The sequence below is a fragment of the Trachypithecus francoisi genome, unplaced genomic scaffold (assembly GCF_009764315.1).
Source record: "Trachypithecus francoisi isolate TF-2019V2 unplaced genomic scaffold, Tfra_2.0 Lachesis_group21, whole genome shotgun sequence".
Classification (NCBI taxonomy): domain Eukaryota; kingdom Metazoa; phylum Chordata; class Mammalia; order Primates; family Cercopithecidae; genus Trachypithecus; species Trachypithecus francoisi.
Window position 1 is genome coordinate 32,070,844 of NW_022681467.1, and position 24,153 is coordinate 32,094,996.

General features: G+C 47.2%; 1 protein-coding gene and 1 long non-coding RNA gene across 13 annotated transcripts in view; one reads left to right on the plus strand and one right to left on the minus strand.

The window, feature by feature from the left end:
- Positions 1 to 18,728, plus strand: part of DLGAP4 (DLG associated protein 4) — a 171,977-nt gene extending 153,249 nt beyond the window's left edge. For 10 of the 11 annotated variants that reach the window (XM_033186310.1, XM_033186316.1, XM_033186313.1 and 7 more), the window contains 3 exons: positions 14,640 to 14,731; positions 15,960 to 16,115; positions 16,920 to 18,728. In XM_033186310.1, the coding sequence (XP_033042201.1) occupies positions 14,640 to 14,731; positions 15,960 to 16,115; positions 16,920 to 17,138 (467 nt within the window). In that variant the 3' untranslated portion in view covers positions 17,139 to 18,728. Of the gene's footprint in view, positions 1 to 14,639; positions 14,732 to 15,959; positions 16,116 to 16,908 lie in introns of all 11 variants that reach the window. The other variant, XM_033186311.1, reaches the window with a different exon arrangement.
- LOC117068733 overlaps positions 1 to 24,153 on the minus strand; it is an 89,172-nt gene that overhangs the window by 17,575 nt on the left and 47,444 nt on the right. The window lies entirely within an intron of this gene.

The window sequence follows — 24,153 nt, forward strand, 5'->3', positions numbered from 1 at the left end:
TTCTATGTTTTCTACCCTTTAAAATTTTTATAATTTTTATTTTTTTCTGATATAATCAATGTTGAAAGAAAAAAGGCTGGGTGTGGTGGTTCACACCTGTAATCCCAGCACTTTGGGAAGCTGAAAGCAGGAGGATTGCTTGAGGCCAGGAGTTTGTGACCAGCCTGGGCAACCTAAGGAGACCCCCATCTCTACAAAAATATATATATATATTTTTTGAGACAGGGTCTCCCTCTGTCACTCAGTCTGGACATGAACACTGCTCACTGAAGCCTCAACCCCCTGTGTTCAAACAATGCTCCTGCCTTAGCCTCCCCAGTAACTGGGACGACAGACACACACCACCATACCCAGCTGTTTTTTTAATTTTCTGTAGACATGGGATTTCACCATATTGCTCAGGCTGGTCTCAAACTACTGGGCTCAAGTGATCCACCCGCCTCAGCCTTCCAAAGTTGCTGAGATTACAGGAGTGATCCAATAGTGAGCCCTTCCTGGAAGTATTTAAATTTCATTTCAGATTGTTCATTGTTAGTGTAATAGAAATACAGTTGATTTTTGTATACTGATCTTGTATCTTGCAACCTTACTGCACTTATTAGGTCTAATATTTCTTGTGGGCCAGGCTTGGTAGCTCATACGTGTAATCCCAGCACTTTGGGAGGCCAAGGTGGGTGGATCACGAGGTCAGGAGTTCAAGACCAACCTGGCCAACATGGTGAAACCCCGTCTCTACTAAAAATACAAAAATTAGCTGGGCGTGGTGGCGGGCACCTGTAATCCCAGCTACTCAGGAGGCTGAGGCAGAAAATTGCTTGAACCCAGGAGGCGGAGGTTGTAGTGAACCAAGATCACAGCACTGTACTCCAGCCTGGGCAACAGAGTGAGACTCCGTCTCAAAATATATATATATATTTATTTATATATATATTTTTTTATATATTTCTTGTGGATTCCTTAGGATTTTGTTTATTACAAGATCATGTCATCTGAGAATACAGATGATTTTACTTTGTTCTTTCCAATATGTATTGCTTTTATCTGGTATTTTTTCTAATGGCCCTGGCTCCAGGATAATGTTGAATAGAAGTATAAGGACAAACATCCTTCTTTTTCTTATTCCTGCTCTTAGGGGGAAATAATTTGGTCTTTCACCATTAAGTAGGATGCCAGCTGTGGATTATTATGAACATATTTAACTGTGTCTCATGTTTCACATATACAAGGGTTTTCTAAGGTATGTACTGGGATTGGAAATGCTTGTTATAGGATATTTGTTCAGATTTATGAGAAATGCCAAATTGTTCTCCAAAGTGATTATACCAAATACTACTCACTTCAGCACTGTGTGAAGGGACTGAATGTTCTATGTCTTTGATCACTCTTAGTCTATACTCTCCTGGTTAGAATTATTGAATGAAATAATCTTTTTTTACTATCCACTTAGTCGTATGTTTTTTCTTTTTTAATGTAAAATGTGGTGAATTTTATGAATAGATTTTGTTCCTTTCTTGCTTTCTTTTTGGATTAATCAAGTGTTTCCACTTTTCTCATGTGAACTTATGAAATTCTTTTAGTGGTCACTCTAGAGATTAGAACCTGCATCCTTGTCTTTGTAGACTAATTCAAACTAGTACTTCTGTCACTTCCCAGATCAGGAAGGACGACCTTTGAACACTTTCATTCCCTTCGTTTCCCTTCATGACTTTTGCACTATTGCTGTACTATTTAAGATCTACATATATTCTAAATGCTGCAAGTCATTATTTTATACAATCAGTATTTACTTATCTTTACCCATATGTTTACTCATTTTGTTACTTTTCTCTTCTTTCTATATTTGTGTGCTTCTACTCACAATTGCTTTCATTCTGTCTAAAGAACTCCCTTTAGTATTATCTAATGCTATTTTATTTTATTTTGTTTATTTATTTTTTGAGACAGCTTTGCTCTTTTGCCCAGGCTGGAGTGCAGTGGCACAATCTCAGCTCACTGTAACCTCCACCTCCCAGGTTCATGCAATTCTCATGCCTCAGCCCTCCTGAGTAGCTGGGATTACAGGTGCTTTCACCATGCCTGGCTAATTTTTGTATTTTAAATAGAGACGGGGTTTCATCATGTTGGCCAGGCTGGTCTTGAACTCCTGGTGGCCTCAAGTGATCTGCCCACCTCGGCCTCCCAAAGTGCTGGGATTACAGGAGTAAAGCACCACGCCCAGCCTTTTCTTTCTTTTTTTAAGACACAGGATCTCATTCTGTCTCCTAGGCTCCAGTGCAGTAGCGCAATCATACCTCACCACAGCCTCAATCTCCTGGGCTAAAGTAATCCTCCCACCTCAGCCTCCTGAGAAGCTAAACTACAGGCACACACCACCACCCCTGATTTAATTGTTTTATTTTTTGTAGATATGGGGTCTTGTGACTGGGCACCAAGTTCTCTACTTGGGCACTAATTCGATTCCTTCTTACCTAAGGACAACCCCAACAGTTGCCCCTTTTCTCTCCAGCATAATAAGCTCCCTTTCTCTAACAAAGTCATTCTCAACAACATATAAACATGCTCATATTGCTCCATTAAAAAACAAAGTCAGGCGCAGTAGCTCATGCTTGTAATCCTAGCACTTTGGGAGGCTGAGATAGGGGGACTGTTTAAACCCAGGAGTTTGAGACCAGCCAAGGCAACAAAGCGAGACTGGGTCTCTACAAAAAATTTTTTTTAAATAGCTGGGTGTGGTGGTGCACCCCTGTGATCTCAGACTCCTTGGCCGTAGGCGATCTTCCCACCTCAGCCTCTCAAAGTGCTGAGATTAGACCGTGCCAGGCCTAAATGTGTCATTGATTGTCTTCTAATTTCCAGCCTTTTTATTGAAAAGTAAGCTGTTAGTCTTACTGCTGCTCTTCTGAAGATTAATTTTATCCCCTCTATCTGCTTTTAAGATTTTCTCCTTGTGTTTTAGTTGTACAAGTTTTACTATGAGATCTAAGTATGATCTTCCTTTTATTTTTCCTGCTTGATATTCACAGGGCTTCTTGAATCTTGAACTAGAATATCTTTCATGAATTTCAGAAAAGTCCTGGCCATTCCTTACTCAAATTTCTGCTCCATTATATTTCTTCTCTAATTGTGGACTCTAGTTACACATATGTTTGACCGACTGTCTTGTCTCTTTATTGTTTTGTTTATTTTTTACCTTTAGGCCTCAGTCTGGATATTTCCTACCAGACTATTTTATAGTTCAGCCATGACTAATCTGTTAAACCCATCTGTTGGCCGGGTGTGGTGGCTAAGCCTGTAATCCCAGCACTTTGGGAGGCTGAGGCAGGCAGATCATGAGGTCAGGAGTTCGAGACCAGCCTGGCCAACAGGGTGAAACCCTCTCTCTACTAAAAATACAAAAATTAGCCAGGCGTGGTGGTGGCCACCTGTAACCCTGTACTCAGGAGGCTGAGACATGCGGATCACCTGAGGTCAGGAGTTCGAGACCAACATGGCCAACAGGGTGAAACCCCGTCTCTACTAAAAATACAAAAATTAGCCAGGCGTGGTGGCAGCCACCTGTAATCCCACCTACTCGGAGGGCTGAGGCAGAAGAATTGCTTGAACCTGGGAGGCAGAGGTTACAGCGAGCTGAGATAGCACCACTGCACTGCAGCCTGGGCAACAGAGCAAGACTCCATCTCAAAAAAAAATAAAAAATAATTTTTAAAAACCATCTGTTACATTCTTAACTTCAGTAATACACTTCTTCCAGATTGTTTGATACTTTTTTGATAAATTCTGGTTCTCTGCTGATCTTCATCTGTTTTCTTGTATTATTTACAGTTATTTTAAAGCCCTTGTCCAGTAACTCTGTAGGTCTCTGTAGGTCCAGACCCTGTAGGTCTCTTTCTTTTTTTATTTTTTCTCTTTTGGTGTATAATTATTTCATCATATCTCCTGGTATGCCTGCTAATTTTTATTCAGTGTTGGAAGTTACATTTGAAAACTAGAGGTAATTTGAGGCTCAGGATGATTTTCTGCCCTTTGAGAATTTTGCTTCTTACAGGTAATTAGTGTATGGCGAGATCAGTTTAATCAGAATGGTATTGAGGTGATTCAGAGCTGGGTGCTTGTGACAGCTCATCTATTTCTAGTTGGCAGCATTCACACGTCAGGGGGTCACAGTGGTAGCCAGTGGTGTTTTCCAAGCCCCTCCTTCATGGCAGACTGAGCTCCAGTTTCCCTCTGTCTCATATCTCAAGACTACTGGAAGCTTTGCTCAGCCTAATGTACTTTCCAGGTGCTGTCTGCCTCGATAGCCCTGAATTCCAGTTTTTGTCTCTGTTCCCATGAAATTGCCACAAGCTCTGCTCAGCTTCTTATAAATTGGGAGATGCCTTATGGGCCCCCAGCTCACAGATGATACATAATATCAGACTTGACTATATCTTATTTCTCATTGGGATCTTGACCTCTCAAATTCTGGTTGTGCTGGTAGTTTCTTTTTCTTTTCTTTTCTTTTCTTTTTTTTTTTTGAGACAGTCTCGCTCTGTCACCCAGGCTGGAGTGCAGTGGCACAATCTCGGCTCACTGCGGCCTCCGCCTCCTGGGTTCAAGCAGTTCTCCTGCCTCAGCCTCCCGAGTAGCTGGGACTGCAGGCGCCCACCACCATGCCCGGTTAATTTTTGTATTTTTAGTAGAGACAGGGTTTTAAATGTGTTGGCCATGTTGGTCTCGAACTCCTGACCTCAGGTGATCCGCCCACCTCAGCCTCCCGAAGTGCTGGGATTACAGGTGTGAGCCACCGTGCCTGGCCTGGTAGTTTCTTAATGTTTTGAAAATGAAGTTTGTTGTTACTGATATTTTTTTTTTAATTTGTTCGTGGTGGGAGAGGTTAGCTTGTCTGACACTCACTGGTTTGTCTTAGCCAGAATCAGAAGTGATCACAATTGTCAATGTTGAATCAGTCTTGCATTCGCAGAATAAACCCAGCTAAATTTATGATATATTATCATTTTAGTACACTGCCAAGTTTGGTTTAATATGTGATTTAATAATTTTGTCTTTGTTCACGAGACATTGGCTTGTAATCTTTCGTTTCTATCCTTGTCCTGTTGTAGTATTAAGGTTCTCTAGCTTCATAAAATCAGCGTGGGACGTTTCCTCCTCTCATAGTCTCTGAAGGAACTTAACAACAGGATTTTGTCAGGCGCAGGGGCCCACACCTGTAACCCCAGCACTTTGGGAGGCCGAGGTGGACAGATCACCTGAGGTCAGGAGTTCAAGACTAGCCTGGCCAACATGGTGAAACCCCATTTCTACACAAATACAAAAATTAGCTGGGCATGATGGCAGGTGCTTGTAATCCCAGCTACTCTCAGGAGGGTGAGGCGAGATAATTGCTTGAACCCGGGAGGCAGAGGTTGCAGTGAGCTGAGATCCTGCCACTCCAGCCTGGGTGACAGAACAAGACTCGGTCTCAAAAAAAAAAAAAAAAAGAAAAGAAAAACAGGATTTTATTTCCTGGTTTTGTATAACTCTTGTTTTGAGTATCTTTTCTAGTATAGCTATATCACATGATCCTTTTTTCCGTCCTAATCATTATTTGCATCTGTCTTCTTTTTATCTTGATCATTCTGACAGGGTTTGTTAATTTTATTAATCCTCTATTATTTTTATTAATTTCACATCCCTTGGGGTTAATTGTATTATTCCCTTACTAACGTCTTAAATTGGAAGCTAATTTATTTTTTCAGCCTGTCCAAATTTTATATAAGCTTTGAGCCTGTGCATTTCTCTTTACTACTTTAGCTGTATTTGACAAGATCTGCAACTTCCACTGTGATTTCTTTGACTACTGGGTTATTTAGACGTGTAAGTCTTTGTTTTATATTGGAGTTTATTAGTTAATGTTTTCATTACTGGTTTCTAGCCTATTTATGTTAATGTCAAAAAACATGATCTGGTGGGTCATGCCCACAATCCTAGCACTTTGAAAGGCTGAGGCAGGAGGATCAGTTCAGCCTAGAAGTTTAGGACCAGCCTGGGAAACACAGTAGGACCTCTTCTCTATTTAAAAAAAAAAAAAAAAAAAAAAAAGGCCAGGTGCGGTGGCTCATGCCTATAATCCCAGCACTTTGGGCGGCCGAGACAGGCGGATCACCAGGTCAGGAGTTCGAGACTAGCCTTGCCAACATAGTGAAATCCCGTCTCTACTAAAAATACAAAAATTAGCCGGGTGTGGTGACACATGCCTGTAGTCCCAGCTAAGGGACTGAGCTGAGGCAGGAGAATCACCTGAACCCAGGAGGCAGAGGTTGCAGCAAGTCGCGATCGCGCCACTGCACACCAGCCCAAGCAACAGTGCGAGACTCTGTCTCAAAAAAAAAAAAAAAAAAAAAAAATTAGCTGGGCAGGGTGGCGCCCACCTGTCCTAGCTACACAGGAGGCTAAGGCAGGAAGATTGCTCACGTGCAGAAGGTCAAGGCTGCAGTGAGCTATGATGGCACCACTGCACTCCAGCCTGGGTGACAAGATGGAGACCCTATCTCAAAAACAAAACACATGATCTGCATGATACCCAGTTCTTTGAAATTTATTGTATATTTTATGGCCAAGACTGGTCATTTTTAGCAAATGTTCCATGTGTGAGAAGTATATTTTGTATGGGGTTTAGAGTTTTCTCTGTGCCTGTGCGTGCGTGCGTGCGTGTACACACAGATGTTTTTAGTCGGGGTCTGTTCATCTATTGACAGACACTTGGGTTGTTTCCACCTTTTGGTAACTGTGAATCAAACTGCTATAAATATTGGCGTACAAATATCTGTTTAAGTCTGTTTTCATTCTTTTGGGTTTATACCCAGAAGTGGAATTGGTTGATCATGCGGCAGATCTATGTCTCGCTTTCTGAGGAACTACTCAGCTATTTTTCACAGCAGCTACATCCTTTTATATTCCCACCAGTAATGCACAGGGTTCCAGTTTCTCCACATCTTTGCAACACTTGCTTCCACTTTTCTTGATAGCTTTTGGGTTGTTGTTTTTTGTGTTTGTTTTTGTTTGTTTGTTTTTGTTTTTTAATATTTTTTAACCAATTCGTTTTAATTCTTAAATTCTTGACATTACAGAACTAAACTGAAATTTATTAACATTCCACTCTTACATTTCTTATCGACAAACAGAAATAAAATTCATGAGCCAAAAAACCCAAAACAAAACTATGTTTGTTTGTTTTTGAGACGGAGTCTCGCTCTGTTGCCCAGGCTGGAGTGCAGTGGCCGGATCTCAGCTCACTGCAAGCTCCGCCTCCCGGGTTCACGCAATGCTCCTGCCTCAGCCTCCCGAGTAGCTGGGACTACAGGCGCCCGCCACCTCGCCTGGCTAGTTTTTTGTATTTTTTTAGTAGAGACGGGGTTTTACCGTGTAGGCCAAGATGGTCTCGATCTCCTGACCTTGTGATCCCCCCCGTCTCGGCCTCCCAAAGTGCTGGGATTACAGGCTTGAGCCACCGCGCCCAGCCTGTTTTTTTTGTTTTTTTTTTGTTTTTTGGAGACAGGGTTTCACTCTGTTGCCCAAGCTGTAGTACAATAGTGCCATCATACCTCACTGTAGCCTTGACCTTCTGGGCTCAAGCAATCCTCCCACCTCAGCCTCCTGTGTAGCTGGGACTACAGGTGTGCGCCACCATGCCCAGTTTTTGTTTTTTTTTTTTTTGGTAGAGAAGAGGTCTCACTGTGTTGCCCAGTCTGGTCCTGAACTCCCAGGCTCAAATGATACTCCACCTTGGCCTCCTAAAGTTCTGGGATTATAGGCAGGAGCCTTGATAGCTATCTTAATGGGTATGAAGTATCATTATGGTTTTGATGTGCAGTTCCCTGATGACTAATGCTGTTGAGATGTTGAGCATATTTACTGAACAGCTGTCTATCATTGGAGAGATGTCCTTGTACATTTGAAAACTGGGTTGTTTATCTTTTTGTTGTTCAGTTGTAGGGAATTCTTATATATGTATATTTTTGATATTAAACCCTTACCAGATACATGATTTGCAGACATTTTCTCCCATTCTGTGGGTTGTCTTCATTTTTTCATATTGTCTTTTTTTCTGTGAGACACAGTCTCGCTCTGTTGCCCAGGCTGGAGTGCAGTGGCACAATCTCAGCTCACTGCAACCTCCACCTCCCAGGTTGAAGTGATTCTCCTGCCTCAGCACCCCTGAGTAGCTGGGACTAATAGGCATGTGTCACCAGCCCAGCTAATGTTTGTATTGTTAGTAGAGACAGGGTTTCACTATGTTGGCCAGGCTGGTCTCGAACTCCTGACCTCAAGTGATCCACCCGCCTCAGTCTCTAAAAGGGCTGGGATTACAAGTGTGAGCCACCGTGCCCAGCTTTTTTCTTCATAGTGTCCTTCAATCCATAAACAGTTTTCCATTTTAATGAAGTCCAATTTTTCTGCTTTTTTTTCCTTCCTTCTTTGCTTATGCTTTTGGTGTCTTAAGAAACCATTGCAGGCCGGGCGCGGTGGCTCAAGCCTGTAATCCCAGCACTTTGGGAGGCCGAGACGGGCGGATCACGAGGTCAGGAGATCGAGACCATCCTGGCTAATACGGTGAAACCCCATCTCTACTACAAAATACAAAAAACTAGCCGGGCGATGAGGTGGGCGCCTGTAGTCCCAGCTACTCGGGAGGCTGAGACAGGAGAATGGCCTAAACCCGGGAGGCGGAGCTTGCAGTGAGCTGAGAGCCGGTCACTGCACTCCAGCCTGGGCGGCAGAGCAAGACTCCGTCTCAAAAAAAAAAAAAAAAAAAAAAAAGAAACCATTGCAAAATCCAAGGTCATGAAGATTTGGTCTTATATTTTCATCTGAGAGTTTGTTTGTTTGTTTGTTTGATTGATTGAGACGGAGTCTCGCTCCATCACCCAAGCCGGAGTGCAGTAGCGTGATCTCGGCTCACTGCAACCTCTGCCTCCCAGGTTCAAGCGATTCTCCTGCCTCAGACTCCCGAGTAGCTGGGATTACAGGTGCCCGTCACCAAGCCCGGCTAATTTTTGTATTTTTAGTAGAGATGGGGTTTCGCCATGTTGACCAGGCTGGTCTTGAACTCCTAACCTCAGGTGATCCGCCTGCCATTTACTGCCATTTATCGAAGAGACCTCTCCCCATCACATTCTTTTTTTTTTTTTTTTTTTTTTTTTTTTTAGACAGAGTCTTACTCTGTTGCAGTAGTGCAATCTTAGCTCACTGCAACCTCCACCACCTGGGTTCAAGTGATCCTCCTGCCTCAGCCTCCCCAGTAGGTGGGATTACAAGCATGTGCAACTACACCCAGCTAATTTTTGCATTTCAGCTAATTTTTGCATTTTTAGTAGAGACGGGGTTTTGCCATGTTGGCCAGGCTGGTCTTAAACTCCTTACCTCAAGTGACCCACCTGCCTCAGCTTCCCAAAGTGATAGGATTGCAGGCGTGAGCCACTGTGCCTGGCATTTTTTTTTTCTAACCTTCCACACTACACCAATGTATCCACATTCTTTTTCTTTATTTTCTTGAGACAGGGTCTTGCACAATCATAGCTCTCTGCCACCTCAAACCGCCAGTCTCGTAGGGTCCTCCTGCCTCAGCCTTCCAAGTAGCTGGTTCTACCCTTGCAGGATCTGGCTATTTAAAAAAATATTTTTTAAGACATGAGGGTCTAGCTTTATTGCCCAAACTTGTCTCCAATTCTTGGGCTTAAGCAGTCCTCCCTCTTTGACCTCCCAAAGTGCTGGGATGACAGACATGGGCCACTGCACCCACCCCACATTTTTTTTTTTTTTTTTTTTTTTTTTTTGAGAGGGAGTTTTGTGCTTTGTTGCCCAGGCTGGAGCATGGTGGCACGATCTTGGCTCACTGCAACCTCTGCTTCCCAGGTTCAAGCAATTCTGCCTCAGCCTCCCAAGTAGCTGGGATTACAGGTGACTACCACCACACTCGGCTAGTATTTATATTTTTAGCAGAGATGAGATTTCACCATGTTGGCCAGGCTGGTCTCAAACTCCTGACCTGAGATGACCTGCCCACCTCGGATCTCCCAAAGTGCTGGGATTCTACATTCATTCTTGAATGATACTTTCTCTAATGTAGAAATGTAAATTATACCTTTATCTGAATACTTTGAATATATTGTTTTACTGTTTTCTTCCATTATGGTTGAGAGTTTGCTGTTAAACTCATTCCTTTGGCAGCAATTTTTCCTTGCCCTTTATTTTTTAAAATAAAAATTAATATGTATGCCAGGCTCTGTGGCTCACACCTGTAATTCCAGTCCTTTTGGAGGCCAAGGCAGGAGGATCACTTGAGCCCAGGAGTTTGAGACAGACCTGGCTAACATAGTGAGATTTCATTCCTATAGGAAATACAAAAAGATTAGGCCAGGCACTTGTGTGGCTCACACCTGTAATCCCATGACTTTGGGAGGCCGAGGCAGGCAGATCACCTGAGGTCAGGAGTTTGAGACCAGCCTGGTCAACATGGTGAAATGCCATCTCTACTAAAAATATAAAAATTAGCTGGATGTGGTGGCACATGCCAGTAATCCCAGCTACTCAGGAGGCTGAGGCAGGAGAATCATTTGAACCCGGGAGGCAGAGGTTGCATGAGCCAAGATGTTGCCACTGCACTCTAGCCTGGGCAACAGAGTAAGACTCTGTCTCAAAAAGCAAAAAAAAAAAAAAAATAGCTGGGTCTGATGGCATGTGCATCTATAGTCCCAGTTACTTGGGAGCCCAGGAGGTTGAGGCTGCAGTGAGCTATGATGGCGCCACTGCACTCCAGCCTGGACAACAGAGCAAGAGATTTTCTCAAATAAAAAATTTAAAAAGTTAATATGTGCATTATAGGAAACTGAGAAACACAAGAAAAAGTCATCCACAATCACAGCTGTTTACAGTTTGACATGTTCTTCTAGGTCCTGTATGTATTTAGACACAACATCCAGTTTTATGGGATTGAGATCATACTTTTCTCCCTCTTTCACTGCCTTTTAAGAGCTTTCTTTGTATTACTATAAGTAAGTATGGATTTTGCTTAGGATTCATTTGACTTCCTGGCTCTGAGGGCTGGAGCAATTTCTGAGGGGGGGAAAAATTTTTTTTTTTTTTTTTCCCGAGACAGAGTCTCACTCTGTCACCCAGGCAGGAGTGCAGTGGCACCATCTCGGCTCACTGGAACTTCTGCCTTCCAGGTTCAAATGATTCTCCTGCCTCAGCCTCCTGAGTAGCTGGGATTACAGTCATGTACCACCACACCCGGCTATGTTTTGTATTTTTAATAGACGGAGTTCTGCCATGTTGCCCAGGTTGCTCTTGAACTCCTGGCCTCGAGTATCTGCCTGCCTTGGCCTTTGCCTTTCAAAGTGCTGGGATTACAGGCCTGAGCCTCCACATTGATAACCATGATCCCTCTGATTTCTCCCATCTCTCTGTCCCCTTTTAGAACTCTGATAGATGCATGTTCTTTCTCTTCCATGTCTCTGAATCTCTTTTTAGTAGTTTGTCTTTTTACTTAGTCCCTACTTCTGTTTGTAAAAAGATAAGGTACCCAGGTACAGTCTTATATAATAATTTTTTAGGAAAGACTCCCTTTTATTCCCACACTTGAAGCCAGGCACAGGTCCCCACTGTCTACCCTGGGGGGCTCATTTTATTCCCCCCAGCTTAACTATTTGTTTAAAATAAATGTTTTGTTCTGTTCATGGGGCAGCTGAAGCACTTTGTACCTGGAGCCTTTCAGCCCTCCTCTCCCTGTAGGGCTCTGCTACTCAGGACAAGTCCTCAGCAGGGTTGAACCTCTGTGTGACCTCCAGTGCGGCCTTGTTTCCGTGACGGCCTGATTTTCCTCCTGCTCTAGTTCCAGAGCCCCTGTTTTATCTCCTTCCATTGTCTTACTGTCTCTGCTTTGAATTATTTTACATATTCATGGATAAATGTTACCATTTTCATCTATTCCCTGGCAGCAATTTCTGGTAAGTATTCATGTGCCATTTGTTGTTCCTGTAATATCTTTAACTCCTGTGTCAGTTCCCTTTTAATTAGTAATTTCTTAATGAGGCGAATTCTTCCTTGATGAGCTCTTGTAAGTAGATCATTGTGAGATGGGGGCCAGGACTGTGTCCCAGGCCAGCAGGAATCATATGTGGGAATAGGGTGGGAATGGGTGCCTGGGAGAGTTCTATCAGGCTTTTCTTCTCCACAGGCAACTACAGGTCTGCTCACAATGCAGGGCCTCCCCAACCCTGTCATTCTCCTTGTTGCTGGCTAGGTTCAGGAAAGCTCTTGCTGCAGTCCACACTTTTTGTTTTTTATTTTTGAGACAGGGTCTTGCTCTGTCATCCAGGCTGGAGGAATGCAGTGGTACCATCATAGCTCACTGCAGCCTTGAAACCCTGGGTTCAAGCAATCATAGAGACAGGGTTTCACTTTGTTGCCCAGGCTGTCTTGAACTCCTGGGCTCAAGTGATCCTCCTGCCTCAAGCCTCCTAAAGTACTAGGATTATAGGTGTGAGCCACCATGCCCAAGCCTCCTTTTTAAATTTCAAGTAATTTTAATTTCAAATAAAATTGGGTGTCCTACTTTTTGTTTGATTTTTGAGATGGAGTCTTACTCTGCCACCCAAGCTGGAGTGTAGTGGGCGTGATCTTGGCTTGCTGCAACCTCCGCCTCCCAGGTTCAGATTCTCCTGTCTCGGCCTCCTGACTAGCTGGGATTACAGTCATGGGCCACCACACCCACCAATTTTTGTATTTTTAGTAGAGACAGGGTTTTACCATGTTGGCCAGGCTGGTCTCGAACCCCTGATCTTGTGATCCACCCACCTCAGCCTCCCTCTTGTTTACTTTGTTTGCTTTTCAGTGATTTCTAAGGGGGTTGGGGATGGGTAGCATTGTCTTTATGCCAGCACCTTTTTTGTGTGTGGTGGGGGGTGGGGGCAAGGTCTCACTTTGTCACTCAGGCTGGAGTACAATGCTGTCATCGCAGCTCACTGCAGCCTCAACCTACCTGGTTCCAGTGATCCTCCCAAGTAGCTGGGGCTACAGGCACATGCTACCATGTCTGGCTAATTTTTGTATTTTCTGTAGAGATGGGCTTTTACCACGTGGCCTAGGCCTCTCAAAGTGCCCAGCTGTGCCAGTACTTTCTGATTTTTTGAGGCAGGGGGCCTCACTCTGTCACCCAGGCTGGAGTACAGTGGCATGGTCCAAGCTCACCACAGCCTCTGCCTCCCAGGTGGCTGGGACCACAGATGCGGCCCAGCGCGCCCAGCTAATTTTTTCTATTTTTGTTGGGGACCTCCTGCCTCCGTAAGTACTGGGATTACAGGTATGAGCCACTATGCCTGGCTGATGCCAGCACTTTAAAACTGGAAGTCACAATACAAGATCAACCTTGTATTACTGGGTTAAATACTTCTCAATTAGGATGTTTATTTTTTACAGTTCTTCTGATAGATCCTATTTGTTTATACTTTAAGACTCCTACATTTGTGTTAGTGAAAGTGGTCCATTCTTGGCATGTCCTATCTGCTGTCAGAGTTCCTAAAACAAGTTGCATCATTTTCCATGTTTATTTAATCTCTGGAACAGAATATAAAAAAAAGGGATTTCCTGTTCCTTGAAAGTTTTTAATACCTCAGCTGTAAAACTTAGACCTAGTTCCTTTTCTGAGAAGAGTTCTGCTTCAGTTTCTTAAAAATATTTGAGTCTAATCAAATTTTTTATTTTTTAATTTTTAATTTTTTTTAAAGACTGGCCGGGCGCGGTGGCTCAAGCCTGTAATCCCAGCACTTTGGGAGGCCGAGACGGGCGGATCACGAGGTCAGGAGATCAAGACCATCCTGGCTAACATGGTGAAACCCCGTCTCTACTAAAAAATACAAAAAACTAGCCGGGCGAGGTGGCAGGCGCCTGTAGTCCCAGCTACTCGGGAGGCTGAGGCAGGAGAATGGCGTAAACCCAGGAGGCGGAGCTTGCAGTGAGCTGAGATCCGGCCACTGCACTCCAGCCTGGGCGGCAGAGCGAGACTCCGTCTCAAAAAAAAAAAAAAAAAAAAAAAAGACTGAGTCTTGCTCTGTCACCCAGGCTGGAGTGCAGTGGCACGATCTCGGCTCACTGTAACCTCCGCCCCCTGGGTTCAAATGATTCTCCTGCCTCAGCCTCCTGAGTAGCTGGGATTACAGGCACCTGCCTTTATGCCTGGCTAATTTTTGTGTATTCGTAGAGATGGGGTTCCATCATGCTGCCCAGGCTGGTCTTTAACTCCCGACCTCAGGTGATCCGCCTCAGTCTCCCAAAGTGCTGGGATTACAAGCATGAGCCACTGAACCCGGCCTCTATTTCTTCTTAAGACCTTCTTATGTTTTTCTGGAAAATGTTTTACATTTATACTCAGTTTTCATATTTGTTGCCATAAAATATCCTCAGGAAATGGGATGGGGTTCACTTTATATTGTTTGTGTTTTTCTCAATGAGAATGGACTAATGTGTAGGTAAAATGAAGGCCACCACCATCATGAAATAATGAGTTCTACCTTAAGGGAGTGCAGGGGGAGATCAAAAGCATGATGCCGTCCCTACAAACGCTGTGCTGTGCTAAATCAGTCTTCCCACCCTCTGCTTCTCAGTCTTAGGAAAAGTCCTCAGTGCGGTGGGCAGTGCCCAGCTACTGATGTCCCAGAAATTCCAGCAGTTCCGGGGCCTCTGTGAGCAGAACTTGGTGAGTGTGATCCTCCTCCACAGCAGGGCTTCCGGCCTGTGGCTGCTCACTACCCTCCGCCAGCCCCGCGGAGCCTCTGTGCCCTCCTCTGTAACACACACAGTGTGGCTTCCTCGGGGGGTTGGAAGGACAGTGGCAATGTGTGTCAGTGTCTGGCACAAGAAGGGGGGGCGAGAGCGGCCCTATCGGATCTCTTCTACCTTTCCATGTTGAAACAGCCACACGGATGATAGTCAGTCAGCACTGGTTTATTTATCTAAAATATATTCTGTATCGACCAGTCGTGGGGCTCACGCCTATAATCCCAGCACTTGGGAGGCTGAGGCAGGCAGATCACCTGAGGTCAGGAGTTCAAGAGCAGCCTGACCAACATGGAGAAACCCCATCTCTACTAAAATACAAAATTAGCCGGGCGTGGTGGTGCATGCCTGTAATCCCAGCTACTCAGGAAGGCTGAGGCAGGAGAATCGCTTGAACCCGGGAGGCGGAGGTTGTGGTAAGCTGAGGTTGTGCCATTGCACTCCAACCTGGGCAACAAGAGTGAAACTCCGTCTCAAAAATTATATCTATATACACATATATAGGTATATTTTTTCTGTATCTAAGAAGACATTCAAGGTAAAAACTAAAGAAATACCACTGCTGGGATTGGTGGCTTGGCTTTCTCCCTCCCTCTTACCTGTTAGGAGGGCTGGCCCTGCTGGGGTCAAAAGCAGAGTCCTGAGCTGTTCTGCCTGTGGGAATCTGTGTGCTCCCAGCGGGACGCAGTGGGGAGTGTTTGTCTCCAAGACCTACAGAGACCTGGGGGTTGCATTGTCATGGAACAGAGTGACACGAGGGAGACAACACGGATTCTGTGATCTTCCTCACCTGGGAGTGAATGGGGCAATCGGTGTCACTCACACCATGGCCAAAAACTTGTATTTCTTCCCTGCAAAACAACTGTCTGCCTGGCATACATTAGGGACAGGAGTGCTTTCCTCACCACAGCCCTATAGGCTGTCCCCAAGGATCTCCACCACTAAGGCTGGTGCTGACCAGAACTGGCTTAGATTCATTCATACAGATACTGACCCGGACACTAGGCCTCAAGAGCCCCCTCGGGTGCTGGTGGGGCCAGAGGAAACATGCTTCAGCAGGGCGCGGTGGGGGAGAGCAGAGACGGGGTTTGGGGGAGCAGGACAAGTCTCTGCTGAGCCCGCCCCACTGATCCCCATCTGGCCCACAGAACCCTGATGCCAACCCACGCCCCACAGCCCAGGACCTGGCAGGGTTCTGGGACCTGCTACAGCTGTCCATCGAGGACATCAGCATGAAGTTTGATGAACTCTACCACCTCAAGGCCAACAGCTGGCAGCTGGTGGAGACCCCCGAGAAGAGGAAGGTGAGCATGGAGCAGTGCGGAGGGGAAGTCCAGGGACAAATTCCTGGTCGGCAATAACGCTGCCCACATCGGTCAGTGCTGCTTGGCTCCCTTCTCCGTGTGTCGTCTTTGAGCTGGGGGCTCACGTCCATCACCGCGTGGGGTTCATGCTTGGCACTTGTCTAGCATGCTGCTTGCTCCGTATAGTTGAGGCTGCCCCTGAAGCATGTGTCCTGCCCTGCATGTCCAGAAAAGGGGGTCCTGGGAGAGGCACGCCCACAGCCTCAATCACGTTATAACAGAGGAGGTAGCAAAATGGTCCCTTCTTCTGGGGCCCTGCTGCCAGGAGTCCTGGGGTCTGGAGCCAGTTCTGTGACCTCATGGTAGCCAGCCTCTTCCCTGAGGCCTCCTTCTGCAAACCAGCAGAACCAGTGACCCCTATTGAACCATGGCCCTGTCTACTCCCCTAGAATAGCCTGTAAAATGGGACCCGAAGCCCTCAATTTAAGTCTCTGACTGTCCTCGGGCTAGCTCCTGCCTGAGTCTCAAGCTCCTGGTGGTTCGACATGAGGGTGGACACGGGGACCTGCCCGTCCTGCTGCTTGGGCACCTTCGGAGTCGAGGCTTGCTTTCCGTTCCTGTGCCTTGTGCTCTTCCCACTGTCATTGCTTCTCGTGGCTTCCTGATTCCAAGTGTGTGTTGCTTGTGCCCGATGCGGGGAAGCTGGGGTGGACACTCCAGCTGCCAGCATATGGTGGGGGTAGCGCCACACAAAACGTGGCACCTTTATTTTATTTTTGTTCCCTCCTCACTGTCTCACTAAAGGAAGAGAAGAAACCACCCCCTCCGGTCCCGAAGAAGCCAGCCAAATCCAAGCCGGCGGTGAGCCGCGACAAGGCCTCAGACGCCAGCGACAAGCAGCGCCAGGAGGCCCGCAAGAGACTCCTGGCGGCGAAGCGGGCAGCTTCTGTGCGGCAGAACTCAGCCACCGAGAGCGCGGACAGCATCGAGATTTATGTCCCGGAGGCCCAGACCAGGCTCTGAGACCGTGCAGGAGGAAAGAAATGATTTTAAATCATTAAAACCACAAAAACTAAGTGCGAATGGAACAGAGTTTTCTCAACCTTTGCTATGGTTATTCTGTCTAGAGACCCTGAGCCAACTTTCAAATTGACGCATACAAGGGCTCACATTTGGCTTTTTTGGGTCCCTCCCAGCTTTAGGTTATGAAAATTTTACTCACAAAAAAAATCAACAAAAATCACGAAACTAGAAAACTTTTTTTTTCCTCTTGCTGGCCGTGGTGGACTAGATAGATGGACGTCAGCAACTCCCGGCTCAGCCTCCAGACTGCGGTCTTTTTACTCCTTCTATCTGATGAGAACTCACACTAGCTTGTTTACAAGATGACGACAGTCCAAGGGCAGCCTTGGGCACCTGCCATGTTCCCTCCTCCTTTCCCCGGCTACCCCCCCGCTCTGACCTTGGATTTTCATTCTTACGTTTTTCTCTTTTCCCTTCAGAGCTCACACAGTGGTCACCATTGTGGCAAGCAGCTTTCTGGGTCTCAGCCCTCTCTGCGGTTTGAGGGCCCAGAGGACAGAGAGATGGACACGCGTCTCCTCCCTCCCCCGCCAAGTGCTCACACACACCCTCACACGCGCACACACACGCAGATGGAGGCGCCTCACTGGGAGGTGCCCCGCCAGCCCTGGGCAGTGTCAGGCAGGACTCACCACTGAGCAGATGAGGGAGGTTTTAGTCTTGGAGGGGGAAACGAGATGAAGCCACCGTTATCACACTCCAGACTCCCGCCTTTTTATTCTCTCCAGCCCCTTCTTCCTTCAGCAAAATCTAGGACTCAGAGTGGCTTCCAAGGGGCTGTCTGTCCTCAGCCGCGCCTGTGTCTGGTGCCCGAGGGGCGGGCGGCGGTGTCTGTATGTATGTGTACATATGCACATAGACCTTAGAGTGTATATTTAACAAACGCCCATCTGCTCACCCATGCCCACCCAGCGCCGCCGCCGCCGCCGCTGGCTCTCGGGGCACCTGGCAGGAGGCGGGTGTGTGAATAGCATATATTTTTACATGTACTATATCTAGGTGTGTGTACAAGTGTGTGTAAAAATACATACCTTGTGTGTAAGCAGCCCTCTTTTATTTTTGGTCTCCACCCCCTCCCCCCTACTCCCAAGGGTCCATCTGCCCAGCCTCTGAGTTTTCTATTTTTTTTTTTTTTTAACCCCAATTATCCTTCTCTCTCTCCTGCCCCCAATCCCACTCCCAGGGTGTCACGAGCCCTGAGCTGCAATGGCCTGGGCCTGCAGGGCGGGGTGGGGGAGGGCAGGGGCTCAGCCCCGAAGCCAGCTCAGTACCCGAGGGGCTGCTCTACGCTGTGTATGCGCCTCTCTGGCATCCGAGACATCCTCTTGGCTGGCGCTTGCTGCAGGGGGGACTCCCCCAGGTGAACCAAGGGCCTGCTCCGGGGCCCTTTTCCAGCTTGGCCGCCGTCTGTGACCTTGGGCAAGTCACTTGACCTCTGTGTGCCTCAACTTCCTCCTCTGTAAAACGGGGACAGTCCCTGCCCCTCCCTACCTCACAGGCATGTTGTGAGAATAAATGAGGTAACGTGTACCAAGGGCTTGTGGCATTATTGCAGGGGGATGAACAGAGTGGGCCCAGGAAACTGAGCCAGACCCCTCCCAAAAGGCAGCTCTGTGGAGACAGCCTGATGCGAGTGCCAGCCAGGATGCCAGCTGTCACATGCCAGCTCTGTGATCTGGGGCAGGAAGACGTGGCTGACAGTCCCCTCTCCCGAAAATGGGTGTGCACTTACCAGCTTCCTGTTTGAAATAAACCCTTGAAAGATGCTATCACAGGAGCAAGGATAGGCTGATAAAGACCACCCTAGGCCGGGCGCGGTGGCTGAAGCCTATAATCCCAGCACTTTGGGAGGCCGAGACCATCCTGGCTAACACGGTGAAACCCCGTCTCTACTAAAAAATACAAAAAACTAGCGGGGCGAGGTGGCGGGCGCCTATAGTCCCAGCTACTCGGGAGGCTGAGGCAGGAGAATGGCGTAAACCTGGGAGACGGAGCTTGCAGTGAGCTGAGATCCGGCCACTGCACTCCAGCCTGGGCGACAGAGCGAAGACTCTGTCTCAAAAAAAAAAAAAAAAAAAAAAAAGACCACCCTAGAGGATGGTTTACACTCCCCACAGATCCACAGTCGGCACATTCTCCAGGGCGGGGTACTCAGTATCCCCCTGCCTTGCAGCTGCTTCCATTCTGTCGGGTGCAAGCCCTGAGTGCATCTCCAGAACACCTCTACAGGCCCAGTGCTGGGGCAGAGCTCACTCTGGTGAGGGAGACATACTGAACGTGACAAAGTCAAGTCAACGACAGGTGGTGAAAAACAAGACGCAGCAGAATGAGGCTGCAGGACTCCGCAGCGCAACCGCCAAACCCAGCCTGGGCAGAAGTGTTCTGGTAGAGACTGGAAGGATGAGTGGGTAGCCAGCTTTGGGGGAGTTTAGGGGAGGGAACAGCACGCAGTCCACACAGAAGCAGGAGGTGCCGAGCCCTGGTGGTAGGAACATTCCTCTTTCTTTTCTTTCTTTTTTTTTTTTTGGAGACAGTCTTTGTCACCCAGGCTGGAGCACAGTGGCACGATCTTGGCTCACTGCAACCCCTGCCTCCTGGGTTTCCGGGGTTCAAGCAATTCTGCCTCAGCCTCCCGAGTAGCTGGGATTACAGGCGCCTGCCATCATGCCTGGCTAATCTTTGTATTTTTAGTAGAGATGGGGTTTCACCCTGTTGGCCAGGCTGGTCTTGAACTCCTGACCTCAGGATCGGCCCCCATCGGCCTCCCAAAGTGCTGGGATTACAGGTGTGAGCCACCGCACCCGGCCGGAACATGCCTTTTAGGAAGTTCTCTGGCCAAGCTCTGGAGCCACAGATTCCTGTCTCCTCCCTTGGCCCAACCCAGCCAAGAAGCTCGTGACCTCAGGCCCAGTGGATGCACAGACCCTGCCTTCCCAGCAGCTTTGTTCAGGCTGTGCGGCCCTCCCCAGAGAGGTCCCTGGGAGCCCATCCCAACTATGGCCAGACCCCAATACACCTGTTAGTGGTGACGGAGCATCTGGTGACCACAGGTGGCTCAGATTAACTCCGGGGCTGGCACCTTCCCAGACCTACCCCTACCCTGAGACCCAGCTGGGAGTGACTTGAAGGGTAAGTGAAGAGGTTTCCGGTTGCATCAGGCATTGAAGCAGAAGTTCAGGGGTGCAGCCAGCAGCCGGCTCTCCCGGATGGGCCATGGGGACTGGGGATGGACCCTAAGCCTTTCAGAGCCTGCTTCTCCTGTGGCAGGGAAAGGGACTTGAGGGTTAGATTAGGGTCTCAGGAGGGATCCTGCACTCTATTAAGCACAAGATGGGGTAGGGGTGTCTGATGTACAGAATCTGCACCCCCACGCCCAGCCTTCCTGGCACAGCAGTGGAGAAGATGCCCCCTCCATTGAACGAACAGTATAATAATGAACACATATCCGGCGGCCAGAGTCACCGATTACCGATATTTCGCTCATATGGGCATTATCCCTCTCGGATACATACACATCGTTTTCCCCGCGAGCCATCTGAGAGTCAGTGGCATACACTGATATTTCACTGCAAAACACATCACGCAACTCCCAGGCACAAGGACGTTCCTGCACAACCACACCACCATCACCACCCTCAAACTTAAGAAAGGAATGTTCCAGGGAGCCCCTCCTTTACCCAGGAGAGCACCCAGTGCACATATTAATACGGCCTAAAGCACAGTCCATACGCCAGGTGCCCTCACAACCTTGTCCCTTACACCTTTTCCCTTTTATCCATCCAGGATCCCATTAAGGATCAGTCACTGCTTTCAGTTACCATGTCTGTCTGTTTTTTTTCTTTTTTTAGACAGGGTCTCACTCTGCGCCCAGGCCGAAGTGCAATGAATGGTGTGATCATGGCTCACTGCAGCCTCAACCAACTGGGCTCAATCAATCCTTCTGCCTCAGCTTCCCAAGTAGCCGGGACCACAGGTACATGCCACCATGCCCAGCTAATTTTAAAATGTTTTGTAGAGATGGAGTCTCAGTTTGCTGCCCAGGCTGGTCTCAAACTCCTGGGCTCAAGTGATTCTCCCGCCTTGGCCTCCCAAAGTGCTAGGATCACAGGTGTGAGCCAACGTGCCAGGCCACCATGTCCTTCTAGTCCTTCTAGTCTCTTTACAAATCAAAATTTCCCTACTTTGTTGGTTTTGTTTTTCGAGATGTTGATGGTGTTTTATTTATTTATTTTTTTCATGGGTTTTTTTGGTTTATTTTGTTTGTTTTGAGACAGAGTCTCGCTGCGACACCCAGGCTGGAGTGTAGTGGCGTGATCTTGGCTCACAGCAACCTCTACCTCCTGGGTTCAAGTGATTCTCCTGCCTCTGCCTCCCAAGTAGCTGGGATTACAGGCATGAGCCACCTCGCCTGGCTAATTTTTGTATTTTTAGTAGAGACGGGGTTTCACCATATTGGCCAGGCTGGTTTCAAACTCCTGACCTCACGTGCTCCGCCTGCCTCGGCCTACCAAAGTGCTGGGATTATAGGCATGAGCCACTGCGCCAGGCTGAAATGTTGGTGTTTTTGAAGTATCCAAGCACACTCTATAGAATGGTGCACCATCTGGGTTTATGTTTTCTCATGGCCAGATTCAGATTAAATAGTTTTCACAAAAATATGACTTAGATGATGTCCCATGTCCTTGTACCTTGTTCCATTAGGGATGCATTTGTCACTTCAGGGAAAGGCTGACGGCAACTTCCCAGAGACACTGGGAATGAGTCCTCAGCTTCTGTGTTTCCAAAGCCTAGTCCTTGAGGAAACAGGGGACCAGGACAGGGACAGACAGGAAGCGCCCTCCTAAAGGCTGCAGGATATGACCACAGAGGTGGCAGAGGGGACAGGAGACTGTCAGCCACCTGTGGGTCCCTGAGAACCCTACACGGCCCAGGTTTCCCTTATAGAACCCCAAGCTCCCCAGGGTTGCATGTTTCCATAGTCAGCACAGAGAAGACTCAGCTAACACCGGGAACAGCACTGGGCGCCCAGACCTTATAGACAGGACAGTAGGACAAAGCTACTGTCACCAGGAGCCTGATGGCCAAGTACCATGCGGAGCCTGCATGGGCAAATGCTATGGAGGACAGACCCACCGAGATGAGATTTCTAGCACCAGCAGTGGAATGGGCTTTACGACAGAAATTCTAACAGTCTCCTGCCCATCTGAATCTGTGGCTGATCTGAAAGCTGGTGTGGTCTCTGCTGCCGCCCCTGGCCCTACCATATGGTGGCCACGGGAATTTTTTTTTTTTTTTTTTGAGACAAAGAGTCTCGCTCTCTTGCCCAGGCCGGAGTGCGGTGGCGCGATCTTGGCCCACTGCAAGCTCCGCCTCTCGGGTTCATGCCATTCTCCTGCCTCAGTCTCCCGAGTAGCTGGGACTACAGGCACCCACCACCATGCCCGGCTAATTTTCTTTCTTTTTTTTTTGTATTTTTAGTAGAGACAGTGTTTCATCGTGTTAGCCAGGATGGTCTTGATCTCCTGACCTCGTGATCTGCCCACCTCAGCCTCCCCAAGTGCTGGGATTACAGGTGTGAGCCACCACACCTGGCCAAGCATAATTTTCAAAATGCTGACTGGCTGCATCACCCTCTGCTTAAAACCCCTAAACCCAGGCAGAGGTTGTAGTGAGCTGAGATCCCACCACTGCATTCCAGCCTGGGCAACAGAGTGAAACTAGGTCTCAAAAGAAAAGAACCATTTGGCAACCATCATATTGTAATAATGGAATCATCCATGGATGTTAAAAGTACTGGTGGCTAGGTGCGGTGGCTCACGCTTGTAATCCTAGCACTTTGGGAGGCCAAGGTAGGTGGATCACCTGAGGTCAGGAGTTCAAGACCAGCCTGGCCAACATGGTGAAACCCCATCTCTACTAAAAGTACAAAAAGTAGCTGGGAGTGATGGAGCACACCTGTAATCCCAGCTGCCTGGGAGGCTGAGGGAGAAGGGTTGCACTGGGATCGCCAATGAACTGTACTCCAGCTGGGCGACAAAGCAAGACTCTGTCTCAAAAAAAAAAAAAAAGTATTGGTTGAAATTTTTATGAGGAACAGAATATTCACAGTCCCAAAGGAGCACACCACAAATTACTTATTTTCCAATGTTCATGGATTGGAAGACTTAGTATTGGTAAGATGGCAACACTCCCCCAAATTAATCTACAGGTTTGACACAACCCTTATCAAAATCCCAGCTCCCTTTTCTGCAGAAATTGAGATGCTGACCCTAAAATTCATATGGAAATGTAAAATTTACTACAAAACTAATGTAATCAAGGCTGGGCACAGTGGCTCATGCCTATAATCCCAACACTTTTGGAGGCTGGGACAGGAGGGTCACTTGAACCCAAGAGTTTCAGACCAGCTTAGGCAACATAGTGAGATTCCATCTGTATAAAAAATACAAAAATTAACCAGGTGTGGTGGCACGTGCCTATAATTCCAGCTCCTCAGGAGGCTGAGACAGAAGGATCGCTTGAACCCAGGTGGTTGAGACTGCAGTGAGCTGTGATCACACCACTGTAGTCCAGACTGGGTGACAGAGAAAGACCCTGTCTCAAAAAATAAATAATCAAGATTGTGTAGTACACAAGGGTTGGCATAAGGGTAGACATACATATCAATGAAACAGAATTAAGAGTCTAAAATAAACCCATACATTAATGGACAACTGACTTTAGACAACAGTGCCAAGGTATTCAATGGGGAAAGAAGTATCAACAAATGGTGCTAGTGTAACTGGATGTCCAAATGCAAAAAAGAGGAAGCTGGACCCTTACCTTGCAACATATACAAAATTTACTCAATGTGGGTTAAAGACCTGAAAACTCCACCCTGGCTAACACAGTGAAACCCCGTCTCTACTAAAAATACAAAAAATTAGCTGGGTGTGGTGGCGAGCACCTGTAGTCC